Genomic DNA, 19933 nt, shown 5'->3' on the forward strand with positions numbered 1-19933 from the left:
CACTAGTAGTAAGCTCTGGAGGCAGATTCTCAGAGAGATCTATGTCCGGCCCATAGATCTTAACAGCTCATTTGCATATTAAGAAAAATGCGGATGTCTCTGGAATAAGACATCAGATTGTAGATATCAAGGTATCATTTTGTTCAGCTTCCTATGACCTACATGCCCATATAGACTAGTTAGTAGGATTTTATGAATCAGGTGCAAATCTTTACTACATATCTGTAGCAAAATATTCTCAAATTCCACGAATCTGCAGTATAAATTGACAAGACACAGACCTAAAATCCTCACAACAGATCAATTTCCGCTGAATTCTTTGCAACATGTTAATGAGATTTTCTTCTCTTTTTTTTATTTTAGACGGTTACAGCAATGTGCCCCATGTATTCCAGCCGATTTGGATATGCGCTGTCTAATGGCACGGTTGGGGTGTATGAACGGATGTCGCGGTACTGGAGGATAAAGGCATGTTTGTTTTTTTTTGTATGGTTTTTTTAAAGGGAACCTGTCACCCCAAAAATCGTATCTGAGCTAAGCCCACCAGCATCAGGGGCTTATCTACAGCATTCTGTAATGCTGCAGATAAGCCCCCGATGTATCCTGAAAGATGAGAAAAGGAGGTTAGATTATACTCACCTGGTGGGGGGTGGTTCGGTCCGATGGGCGTCACGGTCCGGTCCGGCGCCTCCCATCTTCTTACAATGACATCCTCTTCTTGTCTTCATGCTGCGGCTCCGGTGCAGGCGTACTTTGTCTGCCCTGTTGAGGGCAGAGTACTGCAGTGCGCAGGCACCGGGCCTCTCTGACCTTTCCCTCCAGTACTTTGCCCTCAACAGGGCAGACAAAGTACGCCTGCGCCGGAGCCGCAGCATGAAGACAAGAAGAGGACGTCATCGTAAGAAGATGGGAGGCGCCGGACCGCGACGCCCATCGGATCGGACCGCCCCTGGGTGAGTATAATCTAACCTCTTTTTCTCATCTTTCAGGTTACATCGGGGGCTTATCTACAGCATTACAGAATACTGGCCCCTGATGCTGGTGGGCTTAGCTCAGATACGATTTTTGGGGTGACAGATTCCCTTTAATTTCCCAGAAATTGAGCTTGAAAGCATCTGCTTTGTTATCATCTGCATTCTGGTTAGTAGTTGTAGTGCCCATAAAATAAAAATGATGGCGCGTCTTCTCTAAGAGTTTTGTACTGTGCAGCTTCTTTGTAATTTCAACCACAAATTTCTGAATAAATTTAAAAATTAAGTGTTACCATTCCCTCTTCTTAGGCCTCATTCACAAAACAGAGATTTTCTCATGCGAGAAAATCGTCCCAAGTTTTATTAGTGATTTTGTCATCAGATTTCTCCACCTCCTGGAGGATGTTTAACAGTCCATGAAAAACAAACCGCACTCTGACATCTGAGTGCAGTCCAATTTTTTTTTTTTGTTCACAGACCAATAGATTTGCCTTGTTGACAGGTCTCTGTAATTTTGCATGGACTGCAAAAAATCACGGACATATGAGCAGCAACAGACTTTCTCTTTCTCTGCATTTCTTATGAGGAACATGTTTGTGCTTCGGGCAGCCTGTGGTCAGGTCTTTCCTTGGTTTCTCTGGCTTAGAGCAGGAAGGTAAAGGTACTGTCACACTTAGCGACGCTGCAGCGATACCGACAACGATCCGGATCGCTGCAGCGTCGCTGTTTGGTCGCTGGAGAGCTGTCACACAGACCGCTCTCCAGCGACCAACGATGCCGGTAACCAGGGTAAATATCGGGTTACTAAGCGCAGGGCCGCGCTTAGTAACCCGATGTTTACCCTGGTTACCATCCTAAAAGTAAAAAAAAAAAAAAAACACTACATACTTACCTACCGCTGTCTGTCCTCCAGCGCTGTGCTCTGCACTCCTCCTGTACTGACTGTGAGCACAGCGGCCGGAAAGCAGAGCGGTGACGTCACCGCTCTGCTTTCCGGCTGACCGACGCTCACAGCCAGAGCAGGAGGAGTGCAGAGCACAGCGCTGGAGGACAGACAGCGGTAGGTAAGTATGTAGTGTTTTTTTTTTTTTTTTACTTTTAGGATGGTAACCAGGGTAAACATCGGGTTACTAAGTGCGGCCCTGTGCTTAGTTACCCGATGTTTACCCTGGTTACCAGTGAAGACATCGCTGAATCGGTGTCACACACGCCGATTCAGCGATGTCTGCGGGGAGTCCAGCGACCAAATAAAGTTCTGGACTTTCGTCCCCGACCAGCGACAGCACAGCAGGGGCCTGATCGCTGCTGCCTGTCACACTGGACGATATCGCTAGCGAGGACGCTGCAACGTCACGGATCGCTAGCGATATCGTCTAGTGTGACGGTACCTTAAGACTCTGCCTACAGTCCCGCCCTGGAGCATATGCATATCATTAACTGAAAACTTCTAACACTGATTCCACAAGAACCACAAGACGTATTTCTTCACCCCAGGTATCATTTTAACACTGACAATGCTTGTAGTTTACTTTGCAAAATAGTGCTGACAGGTTCGCTTTAACTCCGACAACCCCTTTGATTAAAAAATTTGAAGACTGTGACATTTATACTAATGTGGTATAAACGTGAGGGCACAAGAGATTTTCTATAGTGACTGTTGTCGCTGCTTTGCTTCTTGAACCCTATAATGTCCATATGTTTCCATTCACAGTCCAAAAACCTTGCAATGAGCATCCACGCCTTCGACCTTAATTCTGATGGGGTTTGTGAGCTGATCACGGGATGGTCCAATGGAAAGGTAAGTGTATTCATACTGGAAATAGAATGATGCACATGCATGTCACCTTTGATCGGTGGGATGTAAATGTGCAGACCAATGATTTTTTATATAACCGATTCACATACAGCCGCTGACCTTTATAAACCTCTTGTTACTCGTCCTGGAATGGCAACTATGTATGTGCTGGATCAGGAGCACAAAACTCCACATAGTTGTAGCAGCAATTTTTTTTAAGGGAATCTATCAGCATGTTCTGCTATGTAATCTGACAACAGTATAATGTAGGGACAGAGACCCTGATTCCAACGATGTGTCACTTAGTTTACTGGGTGCAGTAGTTGTGATAGAATCACAGATCTAGCAGAGCTCAAAATGCTGAGCTGTATAAAATCCCGCCAACACCAGTGATTGACAAAAAGTGGATGGGGCGGGGTTGGACTAGGATGCACCAGACACCTAGTCCTGTAGTGATAATCTCCTGCTTAAAAATGAGTACGGTATTTTATATCAAAAGTGCAGTGAACAGTCCTGTAAGTGACAAATCGCTGGAATTAGTGTCTCTTCCCCTTTATTATGCTGCTTTCAGATTTGGTGGAAAAAACTGGTGACAGATTCCTGTTTTAGACACTGTTTGCATACACTTCTTATCCCCTTCATGATCGTGAAATATTTTCATTTTTGAACCATTGTTTTTTTTTCTTCCTCCCCTTTCTTTGGAGTCATTCTTTGCATGATTTGAATTTTATTTGCTATATAGATATATATACACTGCTCAGAAAAATAAAGGGAACACTAAAATCCCACATCCTAGATATCACTGAATGAAATATTCCAGTTGCAAATCTTTATTCATTACATAGTGGAATGTGTTGAGAACAGTAAAACCTAAAAATGATCAACGTAAAACACAACTAATATCCCACGGAGGTCTGGAGTTGGAATGCTGCTCAAAATCAAAGTGGAAAATTAAGTTACAGGCTGATCTAACTTCAGTGGAAATTCCACAAGACAAGGAAATGATGCTCAGTAATGTGTGTGGCCTCCACGTGCCTGTATGACCTCCCTACAAAGCCTGGGCATCCTGATCAGCTCCTGCATATGGTCTCACAATGGTGTCTGAGGATCTCATCTCGGTACCTAATGGCAGTCAGGTTACCTCTGGCGAGCACATGGAGGGCTGTGCGGCCCTCCAAAGAAATGCCACCCCACACCATTACTGACCCACTACCAAACTGGTCATGCATTTATATATGCTTTTGTATGGTTTTCGGATTGTCATCTTCCGTTACACCATTTACTTCACTATAAAATGTACTGCAAAAAACAGAAGAAAAAATAGTGGAAAAAAAAAACAAAAAATGCAATTCCACCATTGCTTTTTGAGTTTTGCGATTACAGTGTTCATTGAGCAGTAAAATGATTCTTCAGGTCAGTACAATGTCAGCAATACCAAGTTTGTGTTTTTGTCTTTCTTTTTTACATTCCAGGGGTTAAAAAAACAAAACAAAATGGGGAAATTTGTAAATGAAGAAAAAAAAAAACCCTTTCCGAGACCCGTAACTTTTTTATTTCTTTATGGAGCTGCATGAGAGTTTATTTTTTGGGGGTCTATTGGTAGCATTGGTTGCTTTTTATTCCAATATTTAGGGGGATGCAAGATGATGGCAGTTCAGACGTTTAGTTTTTTTTTCTTTACAGCCACAGGCAGTGCAATGATGGCAAATCCTTAGCTCATCTGCGCCCCTGAAATTGGGGCACGCACATGCAACAAAACAATTTAAATGCCGCTGTCATAGATGGACAGTGGCATCTAAATGGTTAAACAGCAGCGAGCAATCTGAGCTATGTACATACTCGGGCAAGGGTTAAAAAGTGGCGTGAAAAGGCCGTGTTGCCTGCATTGTGCCAGATTTGCAAACGGTGTGTGTTTGGTTCGTTTGGTGCACAATATTGGTGTAAAGTGAGCGAGCCAAGAGGAAAAGCGTCTGGCATGGCCAAATTTCTGATGCAGAGAGGGTGTATTTGTAATTTATGGCTCCATTTAGGAGAGTATTAATACATATGGATTATTGATCTATGAAGGATTACCGCAGATGTTGCTGTGTTATATCTCCCATAGTTTATTACCTAATTATTATCTTTGGGGATGTTATAAAGGTGGATGCCCGCAGCGACCGCACAGGAGAGGTGATCTTTAAGGATAACTTCTCGTCCTCCATTGCTGGAGTGGTAGAAGGAGATTACCGGATGGATGGAAAAACCCAACTTATCTGCTGTTCTATAGACGGGGAAGGTGAGTACATATCATGAGAAAACATGGCAGGGCACATTCACACGTTTTACAGTCCATGTTCAGGGCTGGCCTAACCGAGGGTCTCCTGACCACAATGCAACTGCCTCATTTATCAGGTTAGGAGACCAGAGCCAACGTAGGGTCTTGTTGGCCTCACCCCATCAATACGTTTAAACTGCCTTGGGTGCCCATACCAGTCTACTATGTCCTCGGTCCCATTTCTCATGCTCTGTAATATCCCATTTTTTTAACTGTTTTATTTTTTTTTTGAGGATTATGCAACATAACAAGGTCACATCATAGAATAAAGGAACAAACAGTATTTCTCATTAATACTGTCCGGCAAAGTTAACCTTGCCCTTATTATACCATGGGTCTAATATCTTATCCAAAACCATAAGGCACCAACGTCAGGCACCAAATATCACATATATCATGAGAGTATACACCTCATCGCCTGGGGAGTCAAAGGGGAATAACACCAAAGTTTTCATACCTTCAACATTTTTTTAGGACCACCCTCATAAGAATCTGGAGTATTTACCACACTGACCCAGTGTGAAATTTGTGATGGTCTTCTATCCATCCATCTCATGGTGGTTGCCTGAGAAGAGCTCAAGGGTAGCGGGGCCGGGCTACACACCTTAGGGCGATAGTATGATCTTGATGAGGATAGCTAGGACCTCTTTCCAACAGTCCTCAATAGAAGAGCAATACAACATCAGGTGTATAAACTCTGCCGCCTCTTCCCCACACCTATGCCAGTCTGCAGTGGTGGATCTACACATTGTATATAACCTGCTAGGAGTCAGAAACCATTGATGGACTCTATACATTAGGACTAGCCTGTTATTAATTGCCAAGGAACATATTGTGGGGAGGTCACGGCCTCGCTCCAATCCTCCTCATATAGGGAGGGTGATACTGTCCTCCATTTGGCCTCAACCAACAATAACAATGAGGGGCATCTCCCACTTAGTACCCGGTGTATAACGAGGAGATCAACCCCTTGGGTCCCTGGCTCCTTAGAATCCCAATCAGGGGGTATGAAGATATGAGAGAATTACCAGTATCTGAGAACTGGGCATTTAGGGAATGTCTTAGTTGCAGCTACTTAAATGAAGAGTGATTAAGTGCTTCCATCCTCTGTTTTTAAGTCAGTTCTCTTCATCATCATTCTGCCAGCACTGTAGGAGCTGGTATTTTTCTTCCCTCACAAAGAATAGCCTCCACTTTTTGTTATCAGTCTATGATGTCACATCTATCAAATGTGATCAAATTATCTGAAAGTACTGTGACAATTTAAAGTGTCCCTCCAATTACAGTCTCCAGCTCGATCTAACATTTGTTATAAAGAGACTATAGCACACAATGACAAGGAAAATGGTGTGTACTCAGGTCAGGGACAAGGAGGTGCTGGTAAACTGACCGTGAGGTCAAGTCAATCATTCAAAAAAGATTACCGCACACTCAAGACTGGTAAGATGCAAAAGGTGTATGCCAATTTTATTGAAGAAAACAAAACAAAAAAGAAGTGGTTGCCACATTCATATTCATTTGAAATAGACAAAAAAAGAAAAAAAGACTTTCCGGGTCTCCCCCCAGGACATCGCAGCAAGGCGCGGGATGCGCCGCTTATCCTCCCAGGGACCCTTTTCAGACTCACTAGGTGTCTAACGGCCCTCACCACCCAGATTCTGTGCTCCCGGGACACTTCTGCCCGGACTGGCTTTATTATAAGGTTGTGCCTTAACAAGGGATCGGTCGTACACCCCCTACCACTGCCACTATTATGCATCTATGTCAAAGGACTTGAGTAACCCCATGAGTAAGACCCGGGAGGGTCGAAACGTCGGGTTTTTGTCTATTTCAAATGAATATGAATGTGGCAACCACTACTTTTTTGTTTTGTTTTCTTCAATAAAATTGGCATACACCTTTTGCATCTTACCAGTCTTGAGTGTGCGGTAATCTTTTTTGAATAATATAGCACACAATGGGCAGCATCCTGGCCAAACCAAGCTTACGACACTCGGAGTGTAGTGAGCACAGGCTTGTATTCTAATTATTATGGTTTGCTATCAAGAGATGAAAACATTCTTGAATACTGCAAAGAATAAAAACCTATGTAGACCAGGTCACGCCCAGTGCAGGCCCCATCGTGCCCTACGCAGACCTCAACATACCCTACTCAGACCCCATCATGTCCTACGCAGACACGGTCACACCATGTGCAGAACCATTCCTTGTACAACCAGATGTCTTAACATAACAAGTCAGAGTGGGTCAGAGCGGGCTGCAATTCAAGCCTAATTGTTGTCCTATAATAAAGATTATGTGATAGTTAATATGGAAACCTGATCATTTGGTTAGGGACAGTTTTCTTTTTGCCCACAGTGAGAGGCTACCTACCTTCTTGCCAGGAGACGGCGGGAAGTCTGATGGATACAAGTGTGGAACAGGAACTTGTCCGAGAGCTCAGTCAGAAGAAGCAGAACTTGTTGCTGGAGCTGAAGAACTATCAGGAGAACTCAAAGGTTGATGATACAATGTACACACATACCGCTGTGCACAGCACCAGTGTAATAGACTCAGCTGACAGCGGATTGTTCTTTGCAGCAGGCAGAATTACGGGTTCAAGTCAGCGAGCCTGACGGACAGATGGGAGTGATACCAGCGAATACGCAGCTGCAGACGGCTCTATCTGTAAGCCTGGGCTCCGAGACCCAGTCTGCACATGTGGAGCTCAGCATTTCTACATCAAATGGTGAGGATGGCCCCTGTGTAATGGCGGAGCGGTAATTGTATAAAGTGAAGGATACGGTCTCTCACGCAAAACTCTGCTCACTTAGTTGATATAGCAAAATAGGCAGAAGTTTTCAATGTCTCACCCTCTGATGCAGAGAACGAGGGTCCTACTTTCCCCAGTGTGAGAGAACTGGTCATACATGCCCAAAATTTTGACAAGACTATATATATCTATGTCCTACATTTTGACAAGACTATATATATCTATGTCCTACATCCTGGCATATATATATATATATATATATATATATATATATATATATATATATATATATATATACACATACACATACAGTTAGGTCCATATATATTTAGACAGAGACAACATTTTTGTAATTTTGGTTATAGCCATTACAACAATGAATTTGAAACAAAACAATTCAGATGCAGTTGAAGTTCAGACTTTCAGCTTTCATTTGAGGGTATCCACATTAAAATTGGAAGAAGGGTTTAGGATTTTCAGCTCCTTAACATGTGCCACCCTGTTTTTAAAGGGACCAAAAGTATTTGGACAAATTCAATAATTTTAAATAAAATGTTTATTTTTAGTACTTGGTTGAAAACCCTTTGTTGGCAATGACTGCCTGAAGTCTTGAACTCATGGACATCACCAGACGCGGTGTTTCCTCCTTTTTGATGCTCTGCCAGGCCTTCACTGCGGTGGTTTTCAGTTGCTGTTTGTTTCTGGGCTTTTCTGTCTGAAGTTTAGTCTTTAACAAGTGAAATGCTGCTCAATTGGGTTGAGATCAGGTGACTGACTTGGCCATTCAAGAATATTCCACTTCTTTGCTTTAATAAACTCCTGGGTTGCTTTGGCTTTATGTTTTGGGTCATTGGTCGTCATTTCATACTACAGATGTACAATCAGTTTGGCTGCATTTGGCTGGATCTGAGCACACAGTATGGCTCTGAATACCTCAGAATTCATCCGGCTGCTTCTGTCCTGTGTCACATCATCAATAAACACTAGTGATCCAGTGCCACTGGCAGCCATGCATGCCCAAGCCATCACACTGCCTCCGCTGGGTCTTACAGATGATGTGGTGTGCTTTGGATCATGAGCTGTACCACGCCTTCACCATACTTTTCTCTTTCCATCATTCTGGTAGAGGTTTATCTTTGTTTCATTTGTCCCAAGAATGTTCTTCCAGAACTGTGCGGCTTTTTTAAATGTTTTTTAGCAAAGTCCAGTCGAGCCTTTTTCTTCTTGATGCTTATGAGTGGCTGCACCGTGCAGTGAACCCTCTGTATTTACTTTCAGGCAGTCTTCTCTTTATGGTAGATTTGGATATTGATACGCCGACCTCCTGGAGAGTGTTGTTCACTTGGTTGGCTGTTGTGAGGGGGTTTCTCTTCACCATGGAGATTATTCTGCAATCATCCACCACTGTTGTCTTCCGTGGGCGCCCAGGTCTTTTTGCATTGATGAGTTCACCAGTGCTTTCTTTCTTTCTCAGGATGTACCAAACTGTAGATTTTGCCACTCCTAATATTGTAGCAATTTCTCGGATGGGTTTTTTCTGTTTTTGCAGCTTAAGGTTTGCTTGTTTCACCTGCGTGGAGAGCTACTTTGACCGCATGTTTACTTCACAGCAAAACCTTCCAAATGCAAGCACTACACCTCAAATCAACTCCAGACCTTTTATCTGCTTAATTGAGAATGACATAACAAAGGGATTGCCCACACCTGTCCATGAAATAGCCTTGGAGTCAATTGTCCAATTACTTTGGTCCCTTTTAAAACAGGGTGGCACATGTTAAGGAGCTGAAACTCCTAAACCCTTCATCCAATTGTAATGTGGATACCCTCAAATGAAAACTGAAAGTCTGAACTTCAACTGCTGGTTTTCGATGCACACCCCCGCCACGCAGCCATCTGTTCTGAAGCCGGCAGCTGACTTCAGCATGCAAGCGTCGGGAGTTCATGACGTCACTGCCATGCGACGTTGCACATATACGTCAGCTACTGGCCTCTGATTGGCCGGCAGCGTATTTTGCCACGCACGGACCCAACGGGTCTCTACGCTGCAATGCACTTAAACTGAATGTGCGCCCCTGAATGTGCACTTCTGGGGAGCCTCTTGCTATTACTTTGTACTCTTGATGTGCATTATTGCACCACTTGAGGTGTTGTTACTCATCTTTTTGCTCATCAATAATTTGTATACTCCTGTGTGGTAAGACACTATCCTCTGTGTCACTATGACCCAAGCACTGAGTGTGCCCCAATGGCATGCTTAGCGAACAAATAATTCTGGGGTCCTTTCTGTGTCCCCAGGGCAGACTACAGAGCAGCACCCAAATCTCCATTCATGTTACTAGTACACAAAGTGGGGCATCTTCTTTGATCACTCCACAGTCAAGGATAAGTCTTAGAATCCGAGGTTCCTTGGATCCCTCTACCCCCCTTTACACTGTGACAGCAGACTTTTGTTCCAAGCCCGGACAACCCCTATAAGATTAATTACAAAAAAGTATTATAACCGATTTATCATGGCTCCAGCAGAAAGGAAAGCCATAGTGCGTCTATGATCCGAGCCTTATCTACTATACACTACACATTTGGACCTTACAATGTGATTTTATTTCCATAGACACAATTATACGCGCCATACTTATCTTCGCTGAAGGAATATTTGAGGGCGAGAGCCATGTCGTACACCCCAGTGCCCAACATCTAACCGGTCGTATTCGAGTACCAATCTGCCCTCCTAAAGATGTCCCTGTGGATCTGCACATAAAAGCTTTTGTGGGTTACAAGAGCAGGTAAGATTATACCACGAGTACAGTCCACCATGACGGTCTGTGTTGGCACAGGGTGTAGCCACACGTCACTGCGAAAGAAGGTGGACGAGACTGGTGGGCAGCCAGAGTTTGATCCCATACTTGGTGCCCAAACTGGAAAGACAGAATACAATCACATTCCCTAATTTATTGATTGATCAGTGTTATTTTGTTCGAGTGGGGGGGGGTTAGTATACAGAGTCACAATTTGATTTATACATTAGGTCAATGTCGGCTCAACTTATAGATGGCAGGAATGCCCGACCAGGTAATATGGATGGACGTCCTGACAGATAAGAAGGACCTGGCATGTTGATTTTCAATATCCGATCCTTTATTCCCACCAGCGGTAACCCGCTCGGCTATTGGTGGCCAACAGCTTTTCCTCATCACCCCTTCAATACACATTGTCGGACATACGGCGCCGGCTGTTATCCACAAAAGGTCAGCCTATGAAGTTAAAAATGCCTGATATATCTCTTCCTCCAACATGATCTGTCAGTGAAGAGAAGGCTGGCACCTGCGAAATTGTCTGGTTTCATGTCGCCATTGAAAACACATGCATGAGCGACTGAAGGGCATTGTAATGCAAGCGAATGGGGTCATCTTAAGACTCACAAGCTATTGCAATAGGAAAAATCGCAAAAAGTCAGGAAGATTTGGAATTATTTCCGACTAGGTCGTCGCAGTACCTTGCGGGCCACTATGTGACCCTATTCACTTGCATTATGCTATGATGTAGCAGCGGCGTTCATCTATCTTTGGGTACGTGACCTGTGTTGCAGCCAAAGACCATGTGTAGCTTCAGACCTATCCGGGTAATTGTTCTAACAAATTATTTGTAATCATCGTTCACTTTAAACATTTGCTGCAAATGAACCATGAACGATTATTCACATTTGTCACTGATTGTATCCTCTAAGCTGATGACATGCGATCTCCTGCATGAGGATACACATGATTGTGCACAGTGTAATCTAAATGGCTTCCTATATTGTCTCTTAACACTTGTTACAGGCAATTTAGAAAGACCCTTAGCCTTGTCTGCCCTTTAAAGGGTATTCTGGTTTCAGAAAACCCGTCCCCCAGCTGCTGTTAGTTGAAAAAACAATCTGGGCTTTACTCCCCCTCCCCGGGTCCGTTGCTTTTGATGTCTGTTGTAGTCTACAGCTCTGACGTCATGTCAAGATCACTGCAGCCGATCAATGAGCTCAGCGGCTCTGCCGGAGTTGACATCCTGAGCTCACAGATTATAACACTGTTGACGTGATGTCAGTGCTGCAGGCAATAACAAACATCAGGAGCAGCGGCAGAGACTTAGAGTTGGACCTGGGAAGGCTGAGAAGGGTTTAGGGTTTTTCTAAATAATCTGCAGCCGTAGGATAGTTTTTCTGAAACTGGAAAAAGCTTCCAGCTTACATTTTTCATAGACCGTATGGAAATAAAAGAACTAGCTGATCCTGGTGAGTATTAGATAGCATTGTCATGAATGCGTTTCAGATCTTGCCTGTATTTACCACTGATCTCTGAACATTTCTCTTGTGAACAGTGTCCAATTTCATGTCTTTGAGCTGACACGGCAGCTCCCTCGCTTCTCCATGTACGTACTCGGTAACGCTGCCTCCACCCCAGAGCCTTCCAGCTATGTCACCTTCACCATCAATGAGCGTGTTCAGAGGGTAAGTCTTGTGTTATCAGCAAAATTTTCTGTAAAGATGAAATGGGTATACCTAATTTATTAGTGTGTAGGTGCAGGGAATATGATGATCCCCTCCACGTAGTCTGCTTAAGGGGCACCCGTCAGACCCCCTGACACCTCGGTTCCAAACTTTGGAGCATGTTTCCTTCCACTTATGCATTGTGCAATTCATTTGTCATTTCTCCTGGAAATGTAGGAATAAATTAAATACACTGCTCAAAAAAATAAAGGGAACACTAAAATCCCACATCCTAGATATCTCTGAATGAAATAGTCCAGTTGCAAATTTGTATTCATTGCATAGTGGAATGTGTTCAGAACAATAAAACATATCAATTTTCAATGTAAATCAAAATGAATATCCCACGAAGGTCTGGATTTGGAATGAAAACTCAAAATCAAAGTGGAAAATCAAATTACAGGCTGATCCAACTTCAGTAGAAATGCCTCAAGACAAGGAAATGATGCTCAGTAGTGTGTGTGGCCTCCACATGCCTGTATGACCTCCGTACAACGCCTGGACATGCTCCTGATGAGGCGGCGGATGGTCTATGAGGGATCTCCCAGACCTGGACTAAAGCATCCGCCAACTCCTGGATAGTCTGTGGTGCAACGTGACGTTGGTGGATGGAGCGAGACATGATGTCCCAGATGTGCTCGATTGGATTCAGTTCTAGGGAACGGGCAGGCCAGTCCATAGCTTCAATGCCTTCATCTTGCAGGAACTGCTGACATACTCCAGCCACATGAGGTCTGGCATTGTCCTGCATTAGGAGGAACCCAGGGCCAACCGCACCAGCATATGGTCTCACAAGGGGTCTGAGGATCTCATCTCGGTACCTAATGGCAGTCAGGCTACCTCTGGTGAGCACATGGAGGGCTGTGTGACCCTCCAAAGAAATGCCACCCCACACCATTACTGACCCAGTGCCAATCAGGTCATGCTGAAGGATGTGGCAGGCAGCAGATCGCTCTCCACGGCGTCTCCAGACTCTGTCACATCTGCCACATGTGCTCAATGTGAACCTGCTTTCATCTGTGAAGAACACAGGGCGCCAGTGGCGAATTTGCCAATCCTGGTGTTCTGTGGCAAATGCCAAGCGTCCTGCACGGTGTTTGGTTGTGAGCACAACCCCTATCTGTGGACGTCAGGCACTCAGACCATCCTCATGGAGTCGGTTTCTAACCATTTCTGCAGACACATGCACATTTGTGGCCTGCTGGAGGTCATTTTGAAGGGCTCTGGCAGTGCTCCTCCTGTTCCTCCTTGCACAAAGGCTGAGGTAGTAGTCCTGCTACTAGGTTGTTGCCCTCCTACGGCCCCCTCCACGTCTCCTGGTGTACTGGCCTGTCTCCTGGTAGCACCTCCAGCCTCTCTGGACACTACGCTGGCAGACACCGCAAACCTTCTGGCCACAGCTCGCATCGATGTGCCATCCTGGATGAGCTGCATTACCTGAGCCACTTGTGTGGGTTGCAGAGTCCGTCTCATGCTACCATGAGTGTGAAAGCACAACCAACATTCAAAAGTGACCAAAACATCAGCCAGAAAGCATTGGTACTGAGATGTGGTCTGTGATCCCCACCTGCAGAACCACTCCTTTATTCAGTGTATCTTGATAATTGCCAATAATTTCCATCTGTTGTCTATTCCATTTGCACAACAGCTTGTGAAATTGATTGACAATCAGTGTTGCTTCCTAAGTGGACAGTTTGATTTCACAGAAGTTTGACTTACTTGGAGTTATATTCTGTTGTTTTAGTGTTCCCTTTATTTTTTTAAGCAGTGTATTAGGCTGATTCTGACATCAGTTTATTATATAGGAGTTATTTCTGTCTTTTAGAATTCGTACCTACTATAGTCTATAGGGTTGTTCACATGTACGTGCATTTTTGTGGATCCGGTGGTCCGCAACAAAATAAGGAATCATGGCTGATTTTGATCTGAGTCGCGGAGGAAACGCACCCATGCAAGTTTATGGGATCATGAAAAATTTGGACAATACTCAGATGCCATCTGTGTGCATCCATGTGCGGTCATTGTCTAATAGGAGAAACTTCGAACACCTCCTTTTTCTTTCTTTGCATACCAGAAAAATTGATGAAAATCTGAAAAGAAAAAGCTGAGGAAACGCAAACCGTTTTGCGTATGAGACAAATTACTGGTGTCTGAATGAGCCCAAATACTGTTTAGGGACCTGCCCTATTACCAAGGGGAATCTACATTTCCAAGAGGAATAATAGAGCAGCACAACACATAGACGTAAAAATTTACGTTCCACAATTGTTCTATCATGGTGGATGCAAAGCGTTTACTAAAATATTCATGTCAGGAGTGCAGACAGATCTTTACTGAGCCAAACAAGTGACAGCTCAAACCATCTTGCAAGTTGACGCAGACCCAAAGGACCCTATCCTATAAATCCCACGGTAAACGTAATCATTTCTGGACCCCAGGTCAGGGAGATGTATTGATCTCATCCCTCATGTATTATTTTATCATCTTCTATGCAGTCAGTTTTGATAAACACACAAATCGTGCAGCTGTAGTACTTTTCGGTCATCAGGACAACACTTATTGTTTTCCACTACAATTCTATCCCGTTGGGACGTGTCTATTGAGGTGGATAGTAGCTTATATCTAAAAATGGAAGTGTTGTCATGAGGACCTAGCAGGTGAGTGGCCACTGGCTTTGCCTGTGCTATCAATAGCCATGGATGCCAGGAAATAGATGGCACTGTTTAGCAGCTACAGATTACCGACGTTGCCGATGGACCAGGTCCAGCAATTCTAGATGGCTCTCAAAGGCTCTTGTCCAGCAGCCACAGATTACCGACATTGCCGATGGACCGGTCCTTCTATTCTAAGTGGCTTTCAAGGCTCGCTTCCAGTAGCCACAGATTACAGTCGTGGCTGATGGACCTGGTCCAGCAATTCTAGATGGATCTCAGGGCTCACGTCCAGTAGCCACAGATAACAGCCGTGGCTGATGGACCTGGTCCAGCAATGCTAGATGGCTCTCAGGGCTCTCATCCAGTAGCCACAGATTACAGTTGTGGCTGATGGACCGGGTCCAGCAATTCTAGATGGCTCTCAGGGCTCTCGTCCAGTAGCCACATATTACAGTCGTGGCTGATGGACCGGATCCAGCAATTCTAGATGGCTCTCAGAGCTCTTGTCCAGTAGCCACAGATTACAGTCGTGGCTGAAGGACCTGGTCCAGCAATTCTAGATTGCTCTCAGGACTCATGTCCAGTAGCCACAGATAACAGCCGTGGCTGATGGACCGGGTCCAGCAATTCTAGATGGTTCCCAGGGCTCGCGTCTAGTAGCCACAGATTACTGATGTTGCTGATGGACCGGTCCTTCAATTCTAAGTGGCTTTCAAGGCTCACGTCCAGCAGCCACAGATTACAGTCGTGGATGATGGACCGGGTCCAGCAATTCTAGATGGCTCTCAGGGCTCGCATCCATAGCCACAGATTACCAATGTTGCCAATGGACCGGGTCCAGGAATTCTAGATGGCTCTCAGGGCTCGCGTCCAGTAGCCACAAATTACAGTTGTGGCTGATAGACCAGGTCCAGCAATTCTAGATGGCTCTCATGGCTCCTGTCCAACAGCCACAGATTACCGGTGTAGCCGATGGACTAGGTCCTTCGATTCATTTTGCATCCGATAGCTGTCATATAAACTTTAATCTGTGACTAAAGTTTTTTTTTTTTTTTATATACTTTTGGAAAGGTGGTTCTTTGGTTAAACCAAAATTTCCTGCTACCAGAAGACACAGAGGTGCAGAGTGCTCCATTTCAGATTTGTTTTACATCCCTCCGTGATTCGGGGACCCTGCTCCTTAACATGAAGCCCAGCGGAGAGGTGAGTGCTGCTCCGTATGCATCAGTAGCTGCCTCCTATTTTGATTATTGTGTAAAATGATATTCTGTGCTGCAGATCATGTTACAAACTGATGACATTGACCTTGCTGGAGACATCGTTCAGTCCATGGTGACCTTCCTAGCTATAGAAGACCTTGCAGTAGAAGCCAATTTCCCCAAATACTTTGATCAGCTACGGAAGGTGCTTGTGAAGGTGAGTTCTGCACGGAAAGTTGTATTGCAACAATGGACATACACTGCATTTCCATTGCTTTGCATGTTATCGGGAGCAGCACATTTATGCTGGTTACTTATTATAGGCGTCAGTATATTTATAAAGTTTACTAATAAATTGCAGAGATTTATATTATCCATCACCAGTAGTGGTATTAGAAAATATGCCTGTCATCTGGCAAGGGTGTTTGTCATACATAAAGCAGTATTATTGAACTTGTATTTGGAAGTGTTAATATTAAAGATGATTTTGGGTACTCAACGTAAAATCTCTTTCTTGGAGCCTTCATTAAGGGACACAGGAGACCATGGGTGTATGGTTGCTGCCACTTGGTAAAAAAGTTATCTCCTCCTCAGCAGGTTACACCCCACCAACTGGCATGAAGCTAATCAGAGAGAAAGCAGTAGAAGAAACACCTAAAAGAGTAGAACAACATGCAATGAAAGGGAAGGTGCTGTGTCCTCCATTGAAGGCTCTGAGAAAGAGATTTTACCTTGAGTAGCCAAAATTCTCTTTTCCTCTAACGCTTCATTGGGGGACACAAGAGACCATGAGATGTCCAAAAATTGTCCTATGAGTGGGGCAAAAATATCAACAGCCAGCAAACAACAATGAAGGCATGTTTCCTTCAGGTCAGTAGACGAACAACTGGTGCCTGGAGAACCCTCCTGCCCAGGCTGGCATTTGGCATAGGAATGACCTCTGTAGAAGTTGCAAAATGTGTGACCTGCAGACCAGATGGCCAGCTTGCAAACCTGCAGAGTGGAAGCGTGGTGATGCACGGCCCAGGAAGCCTCACACTGCCTGAGTGGAGTGAGCCATAACCCCGTAAATAGGCGATTTTTTCTTTGTCCGATTCACTTCCAAAATTGTGGACCACATCCAACGAGTGATAGTAGACTTAGAAGAGAGAATCCGAGTGCCTAAAAGAGGCTGTCCTGGAGAGGTAGATTAAAACCGCTCTAACGAGATCCAATTTGTTCAGAGACCGCTCCAAAGGATTAGCTAGAGGAGGGCAAAAAGAGGGGAGGATAATTTCCTCTTTAAGATGAAAGGCTGAATACCACCTTTGGAAGAAATGATGGGACTGAACGTACTTTGTCCTGATGGAGAACAGGAGAGTGCTGCCAAATCAGAAACACATCTGATGGATGTGACGGCCACCAGAAGGGAAACCTTCAAAGAGAGAAGAGGCAGAGATCTCCCGAAGAGGCTCAAAGGGAGAGCACTGAAGAATGTTCAGGACCATGTTGAGGTCCCACAGGGGGATGGTTTGTTCTTCTGGAACAAAATGGACAGAGCACAAACTTGTCCTTTAATAGAGCTAAGGGCAAGATCGGCCTCAAGGCCTGACTGCAAAAATGCCAGAAGGGACAGGAGGGAAGAAGTCATAGCGGCAATGTGATTGGGGTCACACTAACGGAAAAAGGCCTTCCAGATATGGGGATAGATACGGGAAGAGGAAGGTTTGTGAGCTTTGATTATGGTTTGGATGACCTTATCCATAAACCCTGAGGCTCTCAACACCGTGGCATGCCATTAGATTGAGAGACTGAGAATTCTGGTGGTAGAGGGGACCCTGGGAAAGCAGGTCTGAGAGCTTCCACAGGAACCCTGCAAGAAGGATGACCACCTCTGTGTACCAGGATCTTCTGTGCCAGTCCGGAGCTATGACGATGACTGGATTGCCTTATGCTTTTATTTTTTTGAGCAGTCTGGGAAGAGGGGGGAGAGATAAAGGAGGACGATCTAGAACCAGGAAATGACCAGGGCATCAGAGCTGTGCGTGAGCAGGTCGAGAGCCATGGAGACAAACAGAGGAAACTTGTTGTTTAGTCTGGATGCCATCAGGTCGACATCTGGGGTGCTCCACCGATGACAGACCTAGGCCAACACTGACCATCGGTATATGAATCTCCGGTACAACCAGGAATCTGTGCTCCTCCCAGTAGAGGATTTGGGAAACTTCTACCAAGGCCAAATGGCTCAGAGCTCCTCCCTGGTGATTGATGTATGCTGCTGCTGTGGTGTTGTCCAACTGGATGTTGACAGGGAGGCCCATCAGGAAGTCCTGTCAGATGAGGAGAGCCAGTAGGATGGCTCTGATCTCGAGGATATTGATGAGAAGGTAGGATTCCTGTTTCTTTCAACGACCGCAGACTTTGAGGTTCTGAACGATTGCCCCCCCCTTCCTCCAGTCAAGGAAACTGGCATCTGTTGTCACAACCTGCCAATGAATCAGTAGGAAGTATTATTCGCGGTCAATGATCGAGGACGACAGCCACCCGGTCAGAGACTGTTGGACTCGAACTGGAAAGGAAATTCTTAGGTCCAAGAAGGGGACAAATGTGTCCCATTGGGACAAGAGAGCAAGCTGCACGGGTCTGGAATGAAACTGGGTGAAGGGGATTTCCTCCATCCAACCCAGAATACACATTCAAAAGCATAGGGAGCATTGAGGAGAACGTCTTGGGAGACAAATGATGTCATGGAGGGCAAGAGATTTTGTCCTCTGGAGGAGACACTCTTGAAAACCTTGTGTGCGAAGAGCATGCCCAGGACGACCAAGTGCTGGGCTGGGATTAATAATAATAATTTTTAGTTACGGTATATGGCACCATCATATTCCACAGCACTTTACATTATATTAATGGACTGGATTAAGGATGACTTTGATTTGTTGATGATCCATCCCGGGAGAGGGTATCGAGAGTGATCCAAGGTTTATAAGAATGTTGGAGCATGGACAAGGATATCGTCCAGATAGGGGATGACCTGGATACCCCTGCACCTGGATATCCCTGGTTCAAGACGTCTGCCATGATTTTGTGAAGACTCTGGGAGCAGTGGCCAATAGAGGAAAACTCTATTTTGTATCTGGAAGAGATGACCTCTCTGACCCAAGCGTCTTTGACTAAAGAGAACCACATGTCGTGAAAGAGAAAGATGTCCGGCTGCCCTGATAGATTTCTGAGAGGGAGCAATCCATCATACAGAAGAGAATATGTTGGATTTGTTCCTGAAGGATTTGTTCTGAGTACCTTACAGGTGGCAGGATGGAGCTGGCTTGAAGGAAGGTCTCCTCTGTTCCTGAAAGCTGGATGGTATATCCTGACAGAGGGACCCTTCTCCAGAGGGTAAAAGGTGAGAGAAAGGACTTCCGTTTTGCTGGAGGGTGTTTAGGCCTGGGCTGAGGAAGTATAGTGCTTTTCCCACCAGTAACTTCCGATATGATCGAGTCCAATTTTGCTCCAAAATGGCGAGAGTCATGAAAGGGAAGGCTGGTGATTGATCTTTTAGAAGCAGTATCCGCATGCAATGGTTTAATCCATATAACCCTGCGGATGGCAACCACATTGTTGGAGGCTTGAGCGGCACAGTTGGTGGCATCCAGGGAAGCCGAAAGGAGATATTTTACTGCCTTAGCTAAGTAAGTTGGTCAGCTACATCTGCCGGATTGTCAGGTGGAGCTCCGGAAAGGATTTCTT

The 19933-nt window shown here is 44.9% G+C and overlaps 1 protein-coding gene across 2 annotated transcripts in view; it reads left to right on the plus strand.

Annotated features, from left to right (window-relative positions):
• BBS2 (Bardet-Biedl syndrome 2) overlaps positions 1 to 19933 on the plus strand; it is a 39359-nt gene that overhangs the window by 15601 nt on the left and 3825 nt on the right. For both annotated transcript variants that reach the window (XM_069738666.1, XM_069738665.1), the window contains exons 7-15: positions 364 to 468; positions 2683 to 2769; positions 4909 to 5044; positions 7442 to 7581; positions 7664 to 7811; positions 10447 to 10618; positions 12186 to 12315; positions 16080 to 16211; positions 16287 to 16424. In XM_069738666.1, the coding sequence (XP_069594767.1) occupies positions 364 to 468; positions 2683 to 2769; positions 4909 to 5044; positions 7442 to 7581; positions 7664 to 7811; positions 10447 to 10618; positions 12186 to 12315; positions 16080 to 16211; positions 16287 to 16424 (1188 nt within the window). The remainder of the gene's footprint in view (positions 1 to 363; positions 469 to 2682; positions 2770 to 4908; positions 5045 to 7441; positions 7582 to 7663; positions 7812 to 10446; positions 10619 to 12185; positions 12316 to 16079; positions 16212 to 16286; positions 16425 to 19933) is intronic.

Source organism: Ranitomeya imitator, chromosome 9 (genome assembly GCF_032444005.1).
Source record: "Ranitomeya imitator isolate aRanImi1 chromosome 9, aRanImi1.pri, whole genome shotgun sequence".
NCBI classification, from domain to species: domain Eukaryota; kingdom Metazoa; phylum Chordata; class Amphibia; order Anura; family Dendrobatidae; genus Ranitomeya; species Ranitomeya imitator.